The following is a 13,858-nucleotide window of genomic DNA, read 5'->3' as shown; positions in this document are numbered from 1 at the left end:
GTTTATAAAGTGAGAAAGCATCAACATACAGCCATTAAAATTCTTTTCAGCATTTTCTCATCAAATCTATCATTATTGTAATTTAGCTATAACTTTGCACAAGTGACAGAGAATGCTCATGTAAATGTTTTATAAATTTGAAATACTGAAATTTCACAATAGATCCATTTTTCTATTTAGTGGAATAAATGTATTTTCTTTATGTAGCTCATAATGAAGTACCAAATGAAAGGCTTATAGTTGAGCATCAAGAATCAATGTCAAAAACCGAATTGCAAGTAAAGAAACAAGAAACTTCTACAGAGCAACCACTCACCAGTAAGTATAAAAATTACACATAACTTTAAATTATTTTAAATTAGTCACAGCAAAGATATTTTTCTTTAGTTCATGAGTCTTGAATTTACAGAAATTTTACCTTGGACCTAAAGTGTGAATACCATAAGATAACTAGAGAACAAAAGCTAGAGTATTTATTACTTTTAGTTAGTATTTCTGGTTATAATGGTATTTTGTAGCCATGATCATGTGCTCATTATTCACCAAGGACAATAACAGGCCAATAATTGTCTTTCAAAGAGTGTGTACCTTTTATCCAACTCTAGGAAGTTACAGGTCCAAAAGCCCAATTTATTCCGCTGACCTATTCAGTAAGCTGCTTCCATTTGGCATCAATCAATGAACAGAAAATTTGCTGAGACCTGTAACTCAAATAAAGTTCAGAGAAGCCAAGGGGAACAGTGGCATAGGAGGCTTGTTAGATGGACTCCAGGGCATTCTGTTGGTTGGGGCCTGCTCCAAGGTAGAGACCTTTTTGGTAACTTTAAAATGATTGCAATCAGGATTCCGTCAAGCGTAATGTGAGACTGCCAGTAGCAGAATAGGTTCATGAATTGCTTGGCCTCTTGTCTATTTGTTGCAATAGAGAGGGACCATAGTTTGACAGTTATCTCCTCAGGCGTGAGACATGTTTCCCCTTTCTAGTTTACTCCCAGGAATTCCCCTTGGGTAACAAGGTCTTTGTGTTTTTTATGTATTAATGGCCCCACCATGTTGCTGCGTTGGGCCAATACAACATCCAGTCCTTGCTGGGTAGTGGACTTGCCTGGGCCTAGCAGTAGGGAGTCGTCAATGTCTTGGAAGGTTAATTGGAACAAAACTGTTTCCAGATCATGGTTTTGCGGAGGGATTTTAAAGGTGTATTCCAACCTGTTCCATATAAGACAAACTGTTCCTGATCATCTGTGTGGACAGGAATGCTGAAAAGGGCATTTGCAATGTCGATTGCTTTATACCTACTTCCCTCAGCTTGGGTAATTACCTTTATGGACAGTCACAATGTCAGGTCATAGTAGTGTTCTAAGATGTACCATAGCATTAAGCTTCCCATAATCAATGGAGTTTATAGGCACCCAAGGTGATACACAGGCCAACTTAGTTATTGCATGGAGAAATAGTCTCATGAACATCTTTGGCTTTATGATTATGAAGAGCTGAGCAATAAGGGCAGTGATTTCTATTTCTCCCTCAGGTAATTTCTGGAGACTAATCTCTAGACACTTGTGGTTTAGTAAGTTTACAGTCTTCCACATGCTTCACTAAAATGACTTTAACTGCAGTAGTTCCCATCAGGGCTTGACGCTGATGTGATTGGGGGTTCACACAGAAGGTACTTCTATATCAATAATATATTCAGTAGAGGGAGTCATATAAACAGAGGCTTGTAGTGGCCCAGTGGGACCCACCCATAGTTGTGTTTGGGTAAGGGTTGTGTTTTTGGTGGCTTCAGACCGCACACCATATAGCATTATCTGTTTCACCCTCATCGTGGTGTCAGACATTGTGGAGATCAGTCATTGGTAAACTAGTGTTCGAATGGTGCGAGTTATGCAGTTCTGCAGTATGACCTCTTTGAACTCTGACTTGGTATACATCCTCAGGTGCCACTGTGGAAATAGGTCTGTTGGCCTAACCCCTAATTTTGTTTTGTTTTGAAAGCTGAGACTTCTGGGTAAACACAGACCATGTTCTCTGATTCATCTTAAGATCACTATGATGGGTAGAGGAAATAGCACATGTGTTAGTTATAGGTATCACTACCATTTTGACTCCAGTGGGGCTGTATGTTGGCCCTATGCCCTACTGCCTGGCCAGAAGATCCTTAGTGGGGAGTCCGTCAAGCTCTTCTTTGAGACTTCATTGTTGAGTGACTAGACAATGCTTGCAGTGTCAGGGAACTCATCATGAGTGGGCCAAACTTTCAGAGAACAAATGATAGCCTATAGAGAAAGGAGAGTATCTCTAGTGCTCATATCTCTTTTTTTTCTCTGCCACCCTACCTCATCTTCCTTGGACACTTTTAGGACACTCAGAACGAGGGGCCCTGTTGTGACACACTATATACGGTGCCACTGTCACACACTATCTTAACATGCTTACCTCCTTTATGGTAAAAGCAAACTACGCAAGTTCCTATAAACTCCTCAGGTCACTGGTGAGGTGAACCTGAGAGAACTTTATTCTTTCAAATTTAGTATAAATCTTAAGTAAGTGTGTCATCATAGGCTGTCTGTTCATGCCAGAGACATATTTAGAGTTAACAATAGTCATTGGGTGCAACTCAGCAAGCCGTGTTTGCAGGGACTTGATAACAAACTACTTTGTTTTCTGGTTTATCTTTCTGTGTTTTATTTAATAAAGATAGATATCTCTCCATATTATTCTTATTTCCTCTTCTTTCTTACTTAAAAGATAGTATTCTAGATATTTTCCCTTTTGGTTTTTTCCCACTAAACATTATTTCATAGAAATATCACCAAGTCAGTTTGTAGGGATCTTTTTCATTCCTTTTATAAAGGTATGTGCAGTTTTTTGGACCATATTATAGCCCATAGTTGATGTTGTCATAGTTTATATGCTTTACTCAACAGATCTATGCTTGTACATTTAGGTGGTTTTGAGTATTTGCAATTATGCTGTAATGAATAACCTGGTGCATATGCATTTTCATTGTTTGGTTTATGAATATGTATTAATTGAAAATATAAAAAACCTAAGAAAGCCAGAGACTAAGATAAAACATATTCAAAGTGCAGGAATATTGATATGATGAGATAGTCCCAACACACGCCCATTGAAACTCTTCTCACAATTTTCATAGTAGATACAGCATCTTGGTAATTTATTCATAACTCTATAAAAATGAGAGAAAATGCCACTGCACACTGGTAAATTTGAAATCTGTAGATTTCAAATAGATTTATTTTTAATTTATGGACTAAACACATTTTTTTCTATAGCTCATGATAAAGAACCAGATGAAAATCTTACACTTGGGCATCAAGACTCAATGTCAAAATCAGAAATGCAAGTGAAGGAACAAAGCACTCTCAAAGGACAAAGAATTACTAGTAAGTATAAAAAATAAAGATAACTTTAAATTATTTAAAAGTAAGTTCATCCGAAGGTATTTTTGCTTTGGTTCACAAAAGTTTTATACTTTGACTAAAATGTGAATACCTTACCATAATTAAAGAAAAAAAGGTAAATATATTGATACATTTTGGTTGACATTTCTGGCCCTTAGATTATTTCATGACCACAGGACACACAGTATCCCCCAAGGCTTTATAACAAATGTGTAATTGTCTTTCCAAAGTAGTGTGCCTTTCAGGCAACTCAAAGTAATTATGGGCCCAAAAACTTAAAACCTCTCACCTGTGGCCTTCTGCCATAGGCACCAATCAGCAAAGATATTGTTTAGATCTGTAACTCAAAACAGCAAATGGGGATCATAATAACTGAGGGGAAGGTAACCTAGGACACCTGTTTAAGGGCCTCTAGGGCATCCTTTTGGTCATGGCCCCACTGAAATGAAACAGAATTTCTGGTAACCCCATAGATGAATGAATGTCATCAAGGATCACACATAGGGAAAATGAGAGTGTATTTATCCAAACAGTTCCAGTAACTGCTGGGCTTGTTTTTTTTTTTTTTTTTTTTTTTTCTTTCCTTTTTTTTTTTTGAGACAGAGTCTCACTTTCTTGCCCAGACTGGAGTGCAGTGGCCCAATCTTGGCTCACCGCAACCTCTGCCTCCCAGGCTCAAGTGATTTTCCTGCCTCAGCCTCCCATGTAGCTGAGATTATAGGCATACCCCACCACGCCTGCCTAATTTTTGTATTTTTAATAGAGGTGAGGTTTCACCATGTTGGCCAGGCTGGTCTCAAACTCCTGACCTTAAATGATCCACCCGCCTCAGCCTCCCAAAGTGCTGACATTGTAGGTGTGAGCCATTGCACCCAGCCTGAGGTTGTTTTTATTTGTTAGACCAGAAAAGATCAAAGCTTGGCAGTCTCCTCTGGAATGAGATGTCACCCCTTAGAGATCAATCCTAGGCATTTCATCCAGGTACTCGGTAACTGTATCTAATGGCCCAGCTAAGAGCCACTGGTGAGTCATTAGAGCAGCCAGTCATTTTGGGTGATGTCCTTGCTTGAGTCCACTTAAATAATATAATCAATATAATGAAAGGCTAGTCTTCCCTTGGGACCAGGCCACTTAGAGGTCATTATGCATTGATGACAGATATTAGAGCAGTTTGGTAGCCTTGTGGAAGGATATTAGTTATGTTTTCGAACTTATTCTATATAAGGTTAAACTGAAAATCTAAGTGAAAAAAAGATATGGGAAGGCATTTGAAATGTCAGTTGTTGCAAACCAAGTTCCCTCAGTTTGGAAAACCTGTATGACAACTATAGTTTCATGTGTCTTTGGTGCCCAGGGCTGTAATATAGCAATGGACCAGCAAAATCAATTGAGTCATTATGCACCTGAGGCTGTGTACAAGATCTACTTAGTTATTGAATGAAGAAATAGTCTCATGGAGAACTTTTGCTTCAATAAGCTCAACAAATGACGACAGCCATTTCTGTTTCTTCCTAGGAAGCTATTTTGGGAAATAAAGGTGCTAGGCGCTGTTAATCCGGATATTTACACTCTTCCATATGCCCAACTAAAATGACCTTAAATGCCTCAGTTCCCATCAGGGATTGGGATGAATGCAAGTGGGGGTTCATACAGAAAATACATCTATACCAATAATACATTTGGTGGGGGAGGGGAGTAAAATGGAGTTTTGCAGTTGTCTGAAGGGATACTCTCATGGTAGTGTTTGACCGAGGGTCCTGTTGGTGGTGCCCTCAGATGCAAAACCAGAGAGCATTACTTCTTTTCCCCAGTTCCTGGTGTCAGAGGTTGTGGGGATCACAGCCACCTGTGCACCAGTATCCTAATGACCCTAGAAATGCAATTTCCTCCCACCTTCCCTTTAAATTCTGATGTTACCATACATTCTCGGATTACCACTGGTAATATAGGGATCTTGGCCTAACTCTTGATTTTCTTTATTTTCGAGAGCATGAAGTTTGAGCAAAAGTAGTGGAGGGTTCTCTGATTCATTTCAATATCACTGGGAGGTACAAAGGGAAGAGCACTTTCATTAGTCATAGGGGTCATCACAGTCTGGATTTAGTGGGGCTGTGTGTTGGTACCCATGGCCCACTACCTGGCCAGGAGATTCTTGGTGAAAAGTCCATCAGTGTCCTACTTCAGATTCCATCGTTGATTAACTAGACTCAGATATTTCTTGGGGAGAGCCCTCAACTAGATCACCCAGGAGTGGATGCCAAATTATTTTTAGATCACACTGTTCACTGGTCACACATTGCTATCTTGGTGGTAGATGCTTTTTCCATGCCCAGAAATTTGTCAGTTAAGATCTGAATTGTGCCACAAATTAATTGACATTATCTTATACGGAGGTTTAATTGAGCTAGTAAAGGCTATGAAATGAAACTAGAGATCTGAGTCTGGTCAAATCTTGTCATTACTGTCCTCACTCCATCAGTGACCTTAGAGACAGCAGAGTGGTGCAAGGGGCCATTATAGCCTCTGCAGATGATGGCCCAAACATGTTTTCCAGTAGCAGGGAACACAACTGTCCTCACTCCATCAGTGACCTTAGAGACAGTGGTGTGGCTCAAGGGGCCATTATAGCCTCTGCAGATGATGGCCCAAACACGTTTTCCAGTAGCAGGGAACACGTCATGGGTGGGCAATCCTGTCAGAGCCAAAAATAGTATACAACTGAGGAAGGAGAGGGTTTCAGATGTTTGCATCATTCGTTCCCCTTTCCTCCACTTCCTTAGGCAATATGGGCACTGTCAAGACTCTCTTAAGGAGGCATTCTATAGTGATAAGCTCCACAATATGTCCCTCTTGCTCCCTAAGTTAAACAAGATTATCACTTTATTGTGAAGGCACACTACCCATGTCTCTTAGTGCGGGCAAAATGATCATCAGGACTTTGCATTGTTTTTCATTAAAGCATGAGTCTCAATAACTGACTACATTACAGGCTGTCCACCAGTTTTAGGGGAGTGCCTAGGGCTAAGAACAGTCATTAGGTGCAACTGAGTGTGCAGAGTCTCCAACTTTTTGAGCCCATTAACTTAGGGTCATGAGCAGTAATCACAAAATTACTTCCCTAGCTTTCTCAGAGCCCATCTGCTAGATTTTTCAATTGACTCATTGGATATCTTGGTATGTGAATCAGAGGATAAAGAGACTATTGTTCCATGTCAGAATTGAAAAACTCATGTAAATAATACATTAGCATTCTAGAAAACCCCATGGTGTCTGCTGGACTTTCTAAGACATGATTGACATGACTGGCAGAGTGCCCTGTGGGATGCTGAGTCTCTTGCAATTGATCCAGTAGTCTCTCCATTCCCTTTCCACTGAGAGTGTCCTGCAGACTCACTAGCACTTTCCAAAGTGTTCCTTCCAGAAAGGCTTTGTGCTTCATTGACCACCCTGCTGTTTGTGGTAGTTTGTCAGAAACAGAAATGCCAGTTTTTGAGTTGGTCTATTAAGTAACAGGCCAAACTCAAAGTCACAATTAACCTTACTCACTTACTAGCATATTAAAAGCCATAGGCTAGATAGAGGCAGGTCCCCAGCTCTACAGGGTCCCATTTTACCCCACAGAAAAGCACTTAGCAAGTGCATCAGTGTAGACTGTGTGAGTGGGCATGGGATGGGGTTGTCTCACAGTGGAAGGAGCCCCAAGCAAGAAGCTATTTTCCATTTTATGGACCCCGAGGCTGAATTAGCTGGAGCTCTGAACCGCATGAATACCTTTAGTTATTTGTTCCCTATTCTAATTCCTCTCAAATTGAGTTCAGATTGCTTAACATATACTAGAACAACAAACCAACTAAAAAGATTTCATGATTTGTTTGCACTCCACCTCCACCTCTCATGTCCAATAGTGAGGGTTTATGTCAAATACTATATTGATGAGTTATTGCTTTTATTTTTTCTTCAATGATTTCATTTCATTATTTCCTTTTAGTTTTCATCACACCTTCTTTTCCTTGTGGATTTAATTTTGTTTTTGAAATCTGTAGGCCATGAAACTACTTTCAAAAGTAAAACAATATATATGCAAAAAGTTAGAGGAGTATATTTTCTTCCCCAGTCCTCTCTCCTCATTTTGTAGGTAACCAACAACATTGTTTCTTATATCTTTCCTCTGCTTCTTTTTGTAAAGATAACTATCTCTCTATTTCCTTCTCTATTTTTTTCTCATTTCTTCATCTTCCTTCCCCAAAGATAGCATTCAAGTTTTCCCCTTTGTAGGTATTTTTTTCCTTCACATTATTCTTTGCAATCCCTTCAAGTCAATTTATAGACATGTTTAATTTCTTTTATAGTTACACTTACAGTTGTTTGTACCACATTATTTACCATATGTACTATACCATAGTGTGTGGTACAGCACGTACTTGAGTAACATCATTTTGTTCAACATCGTTTGATTATAATGTTAATAAGAAAAAAAGTTGACTCCTAGCCAGGCACATGGTCTGGAGTTAGCACATTCTCCCTGTGTCTGCATGAATTTTCTCTGGGTGCTCCGATTTCCTCCCACATTCCAAAGATATGTATATTAGGTAAATTGGTGTGTCTAAATGGTCTCTGTCTGAGTGAGTGTGGGTATGTGTCTGAGTGCACCCTGATACGGCATGGCATTCTGTCGAGGGCTGGTTCCCCCCTTGTGCTCTGAGCTTCTAGGATATGTTCCAACCACCTGCAACTGTTAACTGGAATAAGTGGGCTGGAAATCAAGTGAATGAATGAATACAAATTATTGTAAAATAAAAATTTGTATACAATAATTATGCAAATGCATGACAATAAACAATGCAGTACAAAAGCAGTCTGTAAGCTACCATATTTGTGATTGCTTTTAAATTATATGGTGGGAGGAGGCATTCCTTACAATTTTGCTTTGCTTTTGATTTATTCCTTTGAATAAATCAAGGAGTGTGTTCCTTGACTTAACTCACCACCACTATGACAACCATCACTCACTGATTAACCACAAATTGGGTAAATAATTGTCTTACTTGTTTTTATTATTTTTTCTTAAATCTATGTATAGCTCACATTTATTTTAATGTTTACTATTGGAAGTGTTTTGGGTCTTTATTTAGAAGTTTGTGATGTTTTTGTTACAAAAAAAAATACTGTAGGAACATAACTCTTGTTTATGTCAATATGCCTATGGTAAAATCGGTTTCATTATGTGTCATTTTGCTTAAGGTCACAGTTTCCAAGATTCTATCAATGACATTATGTGAGGACTTACTGTATATACATATCTCAGTTTATTCAACCAGTCTCCTCTGCTTGAAAGTTTATGTGGTTTTGACTATTTTGCAATTACGTATATGATATAATAAATAACATTGTACGTATGCATTTTTATTTTTATTTCTGTGAATATGTATTAACCTAAAGTATAAATAACATAAGGAAACTAGTGACTAATATGTATCAGATGCCTAGAAATGTTATGAAATAATGAGCTTCAACACACATCCATTAAAAATGTTCTTATAGTAGTCATGTCACATCTGGATTTATGATAATTTACTTACAAATTTATCAAAATGAGAAAATTTTGCTACACAATTACAAGTTTGAAATCTAGAGATTTCACAGTAGGTCTGTTTTTCCATTAAGAGACTAAATGCATCTCCTTATGTAGCTCATGAAGAAGAACCAGGCAAAAATCTTGCACTTGAACATCAAGATTCATTGTCAAAACTGGAAATGCAAATTAAAAAAAATGAAAAACTTCCTGGAGAGAAAAGACATAGTAGTAAGTATAATAATTACAGGTAACTTTAAATTTTAAAAGTTAATCTCATTAGATCATTTTTCTTTGGTTCATGACTATGTAGTTGAGCGTATAGTTTATAGAAATTTTACATGTTACAGTGTGAATACCTTAAAATAACTAGGGAACAATAATATTTGGTTGGAATTTCTGGTCTTGAGACTATTTTATGGCATGCTTATGTGCTCAGTGTCCACCAAATCCAATAAAAGTCGTTTGTCTATCAAAGGGTGTTTACTTTCAGCCAACTGTAGGAGATTATGAGTCCAAGTGTTCAACAGGAACCTTGGAACATGTGGCAGTATCCTTCTGTCATAGACTCTAATCAGCAAACAGAAGGTTGGTGAGATGTGTAACTCAAATGACAAAATGTATCAGAGAAGGCCAAGGGGAAAAACAGCCTATGTGGTCATTGAAGGGTCTCCAGAACATACTATCTTTAGGATGCACCTAAGGGTAGAGGTCTTCTTGGTAACCTGATAGATGGTGTCATGAAGATGTTCATGAAGGGAATGTGAGAGCTCCAGTCTGGCTTTCCTTTTATTTGTTGGGGCTGAGAGTGACTAAAGCTGAGAGTGACCCAGCCCTTGCTGGGTAGTGTTTTTGTCTGGGCCCAGTGGAGGATGCGATGAATATAGTGGAGGGCCAGTGCTTCATCTGGGAGTGGTGCTGTTTTCATGTCACAGCCTTGAGGAGGACGTTAAAGGTGTGATGCAGCCCACTTAATGTAAGGCAGACTGATCTTGATCATCTTTGTGGACAAGGATGCTGAAAAGGGCATTTACAATGTCAATTGCTTTATAACTATTTGCCTCAGCTTGGGTAGTAGCCTCTGTGATAGTCATAATGTCAGGTAACACCAGTGCCAAAGACAGAACTATGGCATGAGCCACCAATAGTCAATTATTTTCCAGGCACACAATGCCTTAAGCAAAAGGCCAGATGGTGAACTTTGGCCTTCTTAAGCACAGCAATGAAGACATTTTTTTTTTTCATCCCCAAGACAGTCGATAGTGTTTTTAAGAGACAAAGACACTAGGTGCTGGTAGTCTGGCTGGTTTAGTCTTCCATATACCCCACTAAAACGGTCCTAATTGCAACAATTCCCCTCAGGGATGCGGGGTGAATACAGTCAGGGGTAGACATAGACAATATGTCATAGCAACAACCCATTCAGTAATGGGTACCATAATGATGGAAGTATGTAGTGGCTTGAAGAGACCTACCTGTAGTCAGATCAGGATCTTGGTGGTGGTCGCCTCCAGCTGAAAACCAGAGAACATTATCTATTTCCTCCTCATTCTCATGCCAGGGATTTTGGGGATCACAGTCACCTGTGCGCTATTATGCAAAAGGCCCAAGAAATGAAATTCTCCATGTCCACTTTGAACTTTAACTTTGATATAGGGCCTCCATTCCTCACTGGGGACATAGGGACATTGGCCATGTCATAGTCTTGTTTTCTGTTTTTTTTTTAAAAGCTAAAATATTTGCATAAAAATTGGCAGGGCTCTCTAATTCTTTTCAAACTTCAATGGGAGAAGAGGAGAGCAGCATTTTTATTAGTTATAGGGGCCAGCACTGGGCAGACCCTAGGAGGCTACCATTGAGCCCACAGTGGCACACTACCACCAGGCCATGAGTTAGGTGAAGAGCCCATTAATCTCCTTTTGTGAGTCCTTACTTTTGGGTAACCAAACCTAGAGATCACTTTGGTGAGGCCCTTACTTAGGTCATTGAGGAGTGTGTGCCCAATGACTATTTTTATGTTGCTGTCTCTGGTGATCTCTTTTTGCTTTTTTGTAGCAGTTGCTTCTTCCATGCTGAGGAATTTGTCATCTCTAGGCCATTGATTACAGTATCACAATAAATGAAAAAAAATATGATCTAGATCAGTGGTCCTCAACCTTTTTCACACCAGAGAAAGTGAACAAATTTAACATTTTTTCCATGGACCAGGGCCAAGGTGGGGGATGATTTTGGGATGATTCAAGTGCATTACATTTATTGTGCACTTTATTTATATTATTATTACATTGTAATATGTAGTGAAATAATTATACACCATAATGTAGAATCAGTGGGAGCCCTGAGCTTGTTTTCCTGCAACTAGATGGCCCCATGTGAGGCTAATGGAAGACAGTGACAGGTCATCAGGCATTAGATTCTCATAAAGAGCACACAACCTGGAACCACCCAAGATGGCCAAATAGGAACAGCTCCAGTCTACAGCTCCCAGCACCAGCGACCAAGAAAATGGATGATTTCTGCATTTCCAACTGAGGTACCGGGTTCATCTCACTGGGACTGGTTGGACAGTGGGTGCAACCCATGGAGTGTGAGCTGAAACAGTGGGGCATCACCTCACCTGGGAAGCACAAGTGTCAGGGAATTCCCTTTCCTAGTCAAGGGAAGCCGTAACAGACAGTACCTGGAAAATCAGGACACTCCCGCCCTTTTATAGCACTTTTCCAACAGTCTTAGCAAATGGCACACCAGGAGATTATATCCCATGCCTGGCTTGGTGGGTCCCACACCCATGGAGCCTTGCTCACTGCTAGCACAGCAGTCCAAGATAAAACTTCGAGGTAGCAGTGAGACTGGGGGAGGGGTGTCCGCCATTGCTGAGGCTTGACTAGGTAAACAAAGCAGCTGGGAAGCTCGAACTGGGTGGACCCCACTGCAGCTCAACAAGGCCTGCCTGCCTCTGTAGACTCCACCTCTGGGGGCAGGGCGTAGCTGAACAAAAGGCAGCAGAAACTCCTGCAGACTTAAATGTCCTTGTCTGACAGCTTTGAAGAGAGCAGTGGTTCTCCCTGCATGGAGTTTGAGATCTGAGAATGGACAGACTGCTTCCTAAAGTGGGTCGCTGACCCCCGAGTAGCCTAACTGGGAGACACCGCCCAGTAGGGGCCAACTGACACCTCATACAGCCAGGTGCCCCTCTAAGACAAAGCTTCCAGAGGAAGAATCAGGCAGCAACATTCACTGTTCTGCAATATTTGCTGTTCTGCAGACTCCTTGGGTGATACCCAGGAAAACTTGGTCTGGAATGGACCTCCAGCAAGCTTCCACAGACCTACAGCTGAGGATCCTGACTGTTAGAAGGAAAACTAACCAATAGAAAGGATTAACATCAACATCAACAAAAAGGACATCCATACCAAAACCCCAAATGTAGATCACCATCATCAAAGACCAAAGGTAGATAAAACCACGAAGATGGGGAGAAACCAGAGCAGAAAAGCTGAAAATTCTAAAAACCAGAGCACCTCTTCTCCAAAGGATTGCAGCTGCTTGCCAGCAACAGAACAAAGCTGGATGGAAAATGAATTTGATGAGTTGAGAGAAGTAGGCTTCAGAAGATCGATAATAATAAACTTCTCCAAGCTAAAAGAGGATGCTTGAAACCATTGCAAGGAAGCTAAAAACCTTGAAAAATGATTAGAAGAATGGCTAACTAGAATAAACAGTGTAGAGAAGATGTTAAATGACCTGATGGAGCTGAAAACTGTGGCACGAGAACTATGTGATGCATGTAGAAGCTTCAGTAGCCAGTTTGATCAAGTGGAAGAAAGGGTATCAGTGACTGAAGATCAAATGAATGAAATGAAGGGAGAAGAGAAGAGAAGCTTAGAGAAAAAACAGTAAAAACAAACCAACAAAGCCTCAAAGAAATATGGGATTATGTGAAAAGACCAAATTTATGTTTGATTGGTGTACCTGAAAGTGACAGGGAGAATGGAACCAAGTTGGAAAACATTCTTCAGGATATCATCCAGGAGAACTTCCCCAACGTAGCAAGGCAGGCCAACATTCAAATTCAGGAAATACAGAGAAAGCCACAAAGATACTCCTCGAGAAGAACAACCCGAAGACACATAATTGTCAGATTCACCAAGGTTGAAATGAAGGGAAAAATGTTAAGCAGCCAGAGAGAAAGGTCAGGTTACCCACAAATGGAAGCCCATCAGACTAACAGCAGATCTCTCAGCAGAAACTCTACAAGCCAGAAGAGAGTGGGGGCCAATATTCAACATTCTTAAAGGAAAGAATTTTAAACCCAGAATTTCATATCCAGCCAAACTAAGCTTCATAAGTGAAGGAGAAATAAAATCCTTTATAGGCAAACAAATGCTGAGATACTTTCTCACCACCAGGCCTGCCTTATAATAGCAAGACTGGTCAACTTTCAAATTCAGGAAATACAGAGAACACCACAGAGATACTCCCCAAGTAGAGCAACCCCAAGACATATAATCATCAGATTTACCAAGGTTGAAATGAAGGAAAAAATGTTAAGGGCAGCTAGAGAGAAAGGTCAGGTTACCTACAAAGGGAAGCCCATTAGACTAACAGCAGATATCTCTGCAGAAACCCTACAAGCCAGAAGGGAGTGGGGGCCAATATTCAACATTCTTAAAGAATTTTCACCCCAGAATTTCATATTCAGCCAAACCAAGCTAAACTCATAAGCAAAGGAGAAACAAAATCCTTTACAGACAAGCAAATGCTGAGAGAGATTTTGTCACCACCAGGCCTGCCTTACAAGAGTTCCTGAAGGAAGCACTAAATATGAAGGAAAGGAAAAACTGGTAGCAGCCACTAC

General features: G+C 40.0%; 1 protein-coding gene across 1 annotated transcript in view; it reads left to right on the top strand.

Annotated features, from left to right (window-relative positions):
- Nucleotides 1-257: 257 nt before the first annotated feature.
- LOC105549005 (uncharacterized protein C10orf68-like) overlaps nucleotides 258-13,858 on the top strand; it is a 180,156-nt gene continuing 166,555 nt past the window's right edge. Inside the window, exons 1-3 of the mRNA XM_011993312.1 lie at nucleotides 258-318; nucleotides 3,300-3,410; nucleotides 9,118-9,250. Coding sequence (XP_011848702.1) covers nucleotides 258-318; nucleotides 3,300-3,410; nucleotides 9,118-9,250 — 305 coding nt within the window. The remainder of the gene's footprint in view (nucleotides 319-3,299; nucleotides 3,411-9,117; nucleotides 9,251-13,858) is intronic.

This window comes from Mandrillus leucophaeus, unplaced genomic scaffold, assembly GCF_000951045.1.
Source record: "Mandrillus leucophaeus isolate KB7577 unplaced genomic scaffold, Mleu.le_1.0 Scaffold429, whole genome shotgun sequence".
Classification (NCBI taxonomy): domain Eukaryota; kingdom Metazoa; phylum Chordata; class Mammalia; order Primates; family Cercopithecidae; genus Mandrillus; species Mandrillus leucophaeus.
The sequence above is the reverse complement of the archived record's forward strand: the minus strand, read 5'-3'. Positions and strand labels throughout refer to the sequence as shown.